Genomic DNA, 8988 nt, shown 5'->3' on the forward strand with positions numbered 1-8988 from the left:
AGCGGTGCACATAGAAAACGATCTACGAGCCTTGGTTAGATGAGCCGAGAGCACGAAAAGAAAGAGAAGAACGAGGCAAACTCACCACGACCAATTACCGCGGCGTGGAACAGACGAAGGTGGCGTGTGGCTCGGGATGGCGGACGGCGTCGAGCTAGGGTTGCGGCTCGGCGGCTGCGAGCTCAATTGGAGGCGGCGGCTGCTTGCTCTATGGCTTGATGGAGGCGGCACGGCGTGGGCTTGGTATTTATGGGGCGGGGAAGCGTGGAGCGCACGCCACATGGCAGTGGAAACAGAGTCTGGCTCAGCCTGGAGGTAGGAGATGGTGTTGACATGTGGGCCCGGGATGACAAGGAGTGAAAGGGCGGGGCTAGGCTGTCAGCAAGTCAAGCGAAGGAGGAGGCGGGGCGCGTCTGCGCGGCTTTCAGCTGGGTCAGCCCAAGAAGGAGGAGGGAAGAAGACGAGCGGGCCACGTGGGAAAGGAGAGAGGAGCAGGCCGGGCTGGGTTTGCTGCCAGGCGAGAGGGACATGAAGAGAGAGTTCTTCATTTTTTTTCAAAAGCCATTTTCAAATTCATTTCCAAAAGCATTTTGAATTTTGGATTCAACCACTCATTGAAATAAATCAAATGCGCCGGCATGTATGCACATCCATGTTGCTACTACTTATGATAAATTTTAATTTAATGAAAAATATTCTTTTTTCTATATTTCATGTGCTCAAAAATTCATAAATTAATTATTTTAAACCTATTTTCAAAATTGAAATTTTTAGGGTATTACAGATTTCGACTGTGGCTACAACAAGGCAAAGCATTGGGACCGCTTGGCCTACTCGACATCCGTCACCGTACAGCAACGCCGGTGCCTCCCAGGAAAGAGTACCCACATGGCTTCTCGGCTGCTAGGGAACAGTAGCGCAGTGGCGAATCTAGGATTTTACGTCAGGGTATGCCATTCAAAAATTTCATATACAATTTGGTAAAACCATTTGACAATTCGGAAAAGGTTGTAAAATTTGAATGTAATTCGTATACTTACACTAAATTACGCAATAGTCTTAGGGTGTGTTTGGTTCGAGGACAAGGGTGGATGGGATATGGCTATCCACGGATATCGGGATATGGATATCCATTTTGTCTGTTTGGTTGGATGGATAGGACGAACCATTTTTCTATTTGGTTAGATGGATGAGAGTGGATGGAACGATGATAGTTGACTAATTATGTCTATTATTTAAAAATAATAACAACTTAATATTGACTAATAAATTAATATACACTGACACTAATTTTGTCATTATAATCATTAATTTAAAATAAAATATGCTAATTAGAACTACTACCACCATAATTATCACAGGAAATGTGCGCTAATCAACATATTAGCACTTATCTAAACTAACTTTGTCATTGTAATTACTAATTAATAATATAGCATACTAATAATTCTTAATTTATTTGCTAATAACAGTGACAAGAGAACAAGGATAAGTTTATCCGCCGGTCTTCTGGTGGCCACCATATCCAGCATCTAGCAGGAATATGGCCCTGTTCGGCTTGCTAAAACTTGATTGAAATTGGCTAAAAAACACTGTTCTGGCTGAATTGCTGTGAGAGAAAAATACTGTTCCGGTTAAAAAAACAAGTTGAATAGTGCCGTTTTCTAAGTAAGCCGAACGGAGCCTATTTCCTGCTGTGGATATCCATATCCAGCCAATCCACCAAACCAAACACCACTCATCCCTAGATAGCCGTCCTTCATCCATGTATATCCACCCAACCAAACACACCCTTAAATTTAAATTCTCAGTCTGGTTGTTTGGCCAGCAAGGCGTCACCGCGTGCGCGTAGGGTTTCGCCGTTTCCGCAAGCCTGCACCCAGCAGTGTGGCCTCCGGCAGCGTCTCGCGAATGGCGTCCGTCGAAGACTCCGATCAGGCTAGCAGGTCAGCCCAAGACTTTTTGTCACGTGGGCCGTGGGGCTGTGGGCCTGAACGCAAAGGAGCCGCAAGTTACAAGGCCGCTGGCGCAGCATCCTTCTTTCGTTGGACATTTTCCAGGCAGTTTTTTATCTGTTTTACAAATATTCTTGTATACATGTACCGTATATACTGGGCACGCGGCCATACCCTGTAGCTCCGCCACTGCAGTGGCGTGGTGAAGGTTTGCTGAAATTTTTCCAAAGGACGCCTCATCTGACTTCGGTGCTCTGAGCTTGATTTTAATTAGCAGCTAAACGGGCGCTGCGCTTGGGAAACGATGTCATCATCAGCAACAGCATTGAGATCCTTGGTGATGCGCAGCCTAGGCCGGGCGTGCAATCAGCGGCTGCTGAAGCGAACGCTTGAAGGCCTCGACGAAACACTGCACAGTGCTTGCTTGTCCCAGAAGGATCCGAAGCCGGCCCATCAACATGTGGCGACCCACGGCTACGCACAGGCGAGGAAGACAGTCTGGGAGCTTCGTCCTTCGAGGAAGCAGCAACAACACGCACAGGAGACAGTGGCCCCATTGCCGGGGCTCTGAGCTGTCCGAATGACAGGGGGTGAATTGGTGAAACCACAAGCTCCACCAGCATCGGATCATATGCTACATCCCAACCGGCATGTCCCGTGTCTAGGCGCAGCGACAACGTCAACGGATGTCCCGTGTCTAGTCAATTTAACGTTTTGGTACATCCAACTTATATGAAGACACGCAGCAAATTCGATGTACTAAAAAAAAGTCAAAACGACTTATAATTTGGAACGGAAGGAGTAGCTTTTATTGAATTGCCAATGAAATATGATAGTATAAAAAAAGTGAGGTAAATTGACAAATTTAACCTTCGGCAGCAGATCGAGTATGAAGGACAGAGAACGGCGACCAGAGGGGGATGAGTGGGAGCCGCCGAAAACTTAGGATGTTGTCCCAAATTCAATCCCATGAAGCAAACACACGAAAGAAAGATATATCCACGAGCCAACTGGTGGTGGGGTACCTCTGGCGATTACCAAGAAGTACTGCGGGATAACCGAAAACCATCGGAATCGAGCACACGACCGAACACGGAGAGAAGAGAACACAACACAAGCGCGGACAGTTTGGGGTAAGCTCTCGGATTGTCCGGTGGCAACGGTGGAGAAAACCGACTGACTACAGACCCTGCTTGTAGTTGAAACGCGAACGGCGGACTATCCGCTGTGAGGTCTCGGACTGTCCGGTGTTCAAAATTCCGAAAACCGACGGCTGGAAATAGTTCTGGATGCGGCTGTACTGGAGCTGGCGGACTGTCCACGGTCTTGGGCCCAGACTGTTCGCATCTGGGCACCTGACTGGGCTATCCCAAACGTGAGTGGCGGACTGTCCGGGGGTCAGGGGCGGACTATCCGGTGGGGTCGTGAAATCAGCACAAACAGATTCGCCTGAAAAATCGCCTGGAACCAAAAATTGCCAGATTTGCGATCAAATAAAAACCAACTGCCACCAAATTTGGACCAGATGATCACAAGGCAGTAGGTGAGCCACCTCTAAAAGATCATCACCCAAAGTTCAGCCAATCAATGGGAATCTTAAATCACGCAACGAACTCCGGTTTTTCCTTCTCAAAACTTGAATCATCCCGATCTATGAGCTCGTGAGGATTTAGGCAAATTCCTTTGGTGGAAAGGATCAAAACACGTCCTAGCTCATCTTAGAACAATTGATTTGACTCCAAACAACCCCAAAATATAGTATCGAAGCAAAATGTGGAGGACAAAACAAGAACCAAAAACACAAAATGCGAATCACATGAACACAGCTCAAATCTTGAATCCCGGAGGACAGAGGTAGGCCCTCCATTCCCACACAAATCACAGGTTCATGAATTCGTATTAGACAAACATGAACAAAATCATTCATAGACCTCCCAAGCAAACCCTAGAGAGAGAGAGAGAGAGAGCCTAAGAATAAAGGAGCTAGAGAAGTGAAAGGTGTTTGGGGGCCGCCCCCTCTTATTTATTAATACTGATATATTAGAGCGAACCACCTAAACCAAAGGCTATTATGGCGGCCCAACTCAGATGATTGTTGATCCGATGGGCACACGCCTTTTATGACTTAGCTTCGCCACAACGCAAGCCTCGTGATGGCGCCACGTGCCCCCTCCGATTCCCGTCGGAACCGCACCTGAATTTTGAGGCCCAAATTCGAAAACCGTCCATACGGTGGTTTTGAGGCTCAACCCACCAAACCGCTCGCAATTAGCATACTCCATACACGTCCCCCGCAACTCGATGCGTGTCACCATCGTGCTAGACCACCCGACCGCCAAGCCTTCTACAGCCTCCGCTCGACTTGCTCGAATGTCGTCTTGACTCAGTCAACACGGTCCACCATGTACACTTGCACTTGTCGATATCCCCAAGTGTCATCCACCACAGCTGGTCAACCGGCCTCCTGGTCCCTCGGTCAAGCCTCGCATCCGTTCTTCACCGCTCCCAGTCCATTGGCACCAAGGTTTAAAATAGCGGGCTATTGCAAATAGCGGCATCTTTTTTCCAGAAGCTATAAAGCTATAGCTCAGCTATAGCGGAGCTACGACAGATAGCGGTTTTTAAGAAAACCATAAAAAATCAAGTAATTATTTCATAAAAACATAAGAATCGTGAAAATTACTGAACACAAATACGTTTTCAACGCTTTAGGAATCTAGGGAATATTATTTAATATGGCATTATAACATAATTTGTGAGACTTAAGTGTTCAATTTTCTAAAAGATCAACTTAACAGCAAAAGATAAATATATAATAAGTAGATTGTCACTCTAAAAGATAAGTTTAAATAGCAGCGCTATTTTAAAGTCACAGCTAATCAATTTAGCGACTTTAAAGCATAATATAGTAGTTATAAATGACATAGCGGAAAACTAGAAATAGCGTAGCGGGAGCTCTCTCCAGAGGCTATAGTGGCGCTATAGCGTTGCTAAAGCCCGCTATTTAAATCCATGATTGGCACGGCACATCCCCATATCACGTCATGTTTTCATTCGATTTTGTGTGGTGGAGATTGTTTATAGATTCGTTCTGTTTTTTCTGTGTTGTTTAATTGGCAGGCGCATAATGGGCTTATTTTTGTGTAATACATGGGCCCAATTCACTCTGTCACATGTTGCGAGCTGGCGACCATATGTGTTATTTCAGTGCCGCTTAATCTTCGTGATGACTTAATATGTTTTATTCCGCTACTCGATTCAGACACACCTTGGTGCTCGTCAGAGGAGAGACGGTCCGGTTGGTGCTCGGCGGAGGCGGAGCTGCGAAGGTGTCGGCGCCGGGCGTCGCCGTCGCCGTCAGCGAAGGACTGGGCTTCACTCATCGTCTTCGTCGCTTACTAAAGATGAGGGCGTGCTGTCATCCGTGTCTACTAGCTGATTTTGGATTTCATTTGTTTTGCTTTGTCAACAAATTTTGTGGATGACTTGGGCTAGGTGGCTAGCAAGTTGTGGGCATGACAGAGGAGTGTCAGTATTGATGCCTGCTACCTGAGTGAAGTTGGAGCGCATGCTGTTCGAGAGGTTCAGGGAGCAGTGCTCTGATCTCCGGCAACTTGCTTTTTTTTGTTTTTGTTGGGTGCTGTAGCTTGAGCTCTGAAGGCATCGCCGTGTGATTATTGATTCTTTGTGCTCCCACACATTTTGGAATTAAACAACTACAGTTAAATTGATGTGCTGCACAGAAGGTGATTCTGATAAAGCATTAGTGAACTGTGATTGGAATCCTGCTAAATGGTCTGAGTTGACTTGCACGATGTCTATATTAAGATCATTTGTCTGCAATGTAATTAGTAGATAAGTTCCTTAATTTGAGTTTATTTCCTTTCACTATGTTCATTCATTTTAGTTTTTTCAGTATATGTTGTTATTTTTATATTCAACGATATCATGTTATTCAGTTTGTTCTTTTTAATTTATTTTAGTTCAAGTCATTTCAATATTTTAGCACACATTGTTAATTTTTTTAGTTGTGTAGCTTTTGCAAGTTGTAATTGTATGATGTGTCATTTTCAAGCAATAGTGATGTACTGGCAATGTTCAGTTTCAGTTATGTGATTTTTGGAAACTCTTTTTCAGTTTTAATGTTTCCATTAGTTTCAGTTGATTGATTTCATTACAAACTCTGTTTTATTGTTTCGGTTGATTCAGTTATTCTGAAGCTCATCTTTTTTCATGTGAGATACCCGTGAGGGACTGAGGGTTGTTGCTGCATGCACGTGAGCAGGAGGTTGCCAATTGGATAAGATATGGGAGATGTTTGTTGGATTTTCAATCACTTTTTATTGTTTTATGTCACTGTAAATTCTGGATGAATTCTTTTCCCTTTATCTACCGGATTCTTATCTGGTTTCAGAACCTACATGTCATGAAATGATTGGACACAAAACCAATTGATGGATTTAAATAAAATCAACTGAAAGATGTGTAGTCACTCCTTAGGCAAAACCCACAATAATGCATCAATCCCGGACTCCGATCCTACCGTCACATTTTGCCGTCGTCGTCTGGGGCTCGGTGAGCAGGAAACAACAGCTTTGACTAGGACGGCGGAAAATAATTGCATGGAAACTGTATGTGTGGTTACTTGCAGTGTGTCTCCGCCTACTGGATGCACGGCTAGGCTCGTCTGGAATTGAAGCATGCTCGCCCACGTTTCCAGCAGCTAAATCACCGATCCAGAATTTTTTTATCGACACGCGTCAGCATCCATGCTAGATATGCACGGCCACGCGCTGTATACAGTTTCCATGCGATTTTTTTTTCCAGGACGGCAGGAACGCAGCGACAAAGCATCTGGCGCGGATTCAGGGGATCATCCAACGGCCGGCGGAAGCACCGGTTTAATTAACAACGGCTCGCCGCGCCGGCAACGCTGTCGCTTGCAACCCTTGCAGTCGAAAACAGATGTAGCGTGTTGACGACAGAAGAGATGGACATCTCGTGATCTATATATACATATATACACAATACAGCATATATAGCCACAGCGTCAGAGCCAGTGAAAGGTTGTGTTTGTGTGCGTGCGAGAGAGAAGGTTCAGTGCAGCAGTTCTAGTTCATGGCTCGTGGCGTGCGCGCTCCGTTCCTGCTCCTGGCCTCGTCGCCATTGCTCGTGCTACTACTGCTGCTGCTCTCTCCGTCGTGCTCCCTGTTGCGCTCGGCTCGCGGCGAGGACCTGCTGACCGAGGGCTTCACCGCCGTGGAGCTGCCCGAGGCGCTGTTCAAGGTGCAGAAGCCCTACGACGTGCCGCTGCCCGAGCGCTACGAGTTCATCGGCGGCGTGCGGCGGATGTGGGTCTACGCCACCGACCATCCCATCACCACCGCCCACCCCGGCGGCCCCCGCACAGAGACCAAGATCGAGGTAACAGCGCTACACTACACAAAAGCCAAGAACGTCCACTTCGCTGCTGGCTGGCCCGACCGCTTGAGTGACATTACACAGTAAAAACAGTTTCGTTCTCTGTTCTTCTCTGATCACGATCATATCGTCTTCGTCGCGCGCGCAGCTGATCTACAGCTCGGGGGTGTGGCAGTTCGAGGGGTACGGGTACATCCCGTACGGCACGTCGGGCGCGTCGGTGATGCAGATCTTCGGCGCGGCGGAGCACGCGACGACGTTGATGCTGCACGTCTACGACGGCAACCTCACCTACTACCACGACGACACGAGGGTCGTGGACGCCGGCCTCTACGACAGGTGGTTCAGGCTCAACGTGGTCCACGATGTCGCGGCGTCCAACGTGACGGTGTTCGTGGACGGCCAGCACCGGCTGACGGTGCCAGGCCGTGGCGGGAACTCGCACTACTTCAAGTTCGGCGTGTACGGGCAGCGCAATAACGGCATGTCGTACCGCATGGAGTCGTGGTGGAGGGACGTCAGGGTCTTCACCAAGTGTTGAGCTAGCTACTAGGAGTAGGTTGCTTCGATCCGGACCGCCATATATGGCCACACTAGCTCAACACTTGATTCGTATCACTGCTGTGCCGATGTGTTGTCGATCTTTTTTTAGCCCAAAAAAGAGGATAAAACAGGTGAGGAGACTAACCTAACCATAGTTGTTAGGGGGTGTTTGGTTTCTCTTTCTAAACTTTAGTCGCTGTCCTATCGGATGTTTGGACACATGCATGAAGTATTAAATATAGACTAATTTGACAATGTAGTGCTACAGTAAACATGTGCTGATGACGAATTAATTAGGCTTAATAAATTCGTCTCGTGTAGTACCGACGGATTCTGTAATTTATTTTTTTATTAGTATCTGAACATCCAATATGACACCTTCACGTGACACATTCTAAATTTTAGTCACAGCATCCATGCACTTCGTGATTAAAAAACGCTACTAAGGCCTTGTTTAATAGGCGATTTTTTTAGGAAATGGTACTGTAACACTTTCGTTGTTATTTGGTAACTAGTGTCCAATTATAGTTTAATTAGGCTTAAAAGATTCGTCTCGTGAATTTCGTCTAAACTGTGTAATTAGTTTTATTTTTTATTTATATTTAATGTTTTATACATGCGTCTAAAGATTCGCTCAAAAAAATTTTTTAAATTTTGGAAACTAAACAGGCACTAACATCAGTACTAGCTCATTCATTCATGTAAGAACGCAGGCTAGCATGCAGCCGTAGGACTAGTACCGGCGAGCAGCTAGTGTACTGTAGAGGTGATCAGACAGAGGCAGCAGCACACCACCGGCCACAGCGTCGTCGGTCTGTCTGGGCAGTCTGGCCCTGCCCTGCTGCGCTTGCTGACGACGCGGCTCCGGTTTCAGAAGACATGTCCCACAGACAACACCCCACTTGCTCTGCGCATGTGGCGTCACATCACATGCCACACCTCTCGTCCACGTTCAGGTCCAATCTGCGCGCACGCTCCCGCGACGGCTAATCACTTCGAGGCCTGCTGCACCTCAGCGGCTTGCCCCGTGCGCCGTGGCGCGTCAATTCACGGTGCGGTAGCTCCAGCC

The 8988-nt window shown here is 47.0% G+C and overlaps 1 protein-coding gene across 1 annotated transcript; it reads left to right on the forward strand.

The window, feature by feature from the left end:
• Positions 1 to 7073: 7073 nt before the first annotated feature.
• LOC136484041 (citrate-binding protein-like) lies at positions 7074 to 7917 on the forward strand. The gene is made up of 2 exons (XM_066481210.1): positions 7074 to 7379; positions 7525 to 7917. The coding sequence occupies exons 1-2, from the start codon at positions 7074 to 7076 to the stop codon at positions 7915 to 7917; spliced, it is 699 nt and encodes a 232-aa protein (XP_066337307.1).
• Positions 7918 to 8988: the final 1071 nt, after the last annotated feature.

The sequence above is a fragment of the Miscanthus floridulus genome, chromosome 9 (assembly GCF_019320115.1).
Source record: "Miscanthus floridulus cultivar M001 chromosome 9, ASM1932011v1, whole genome shotgun sequence".
In the NCBI taxonomy this organism is placed as follows: Eukaryota; Viridiplantae; Streptophyta; class Magnoliopsida; order Poales; family Poaceae; genus Miscanthus; species Miscanthus floridulus.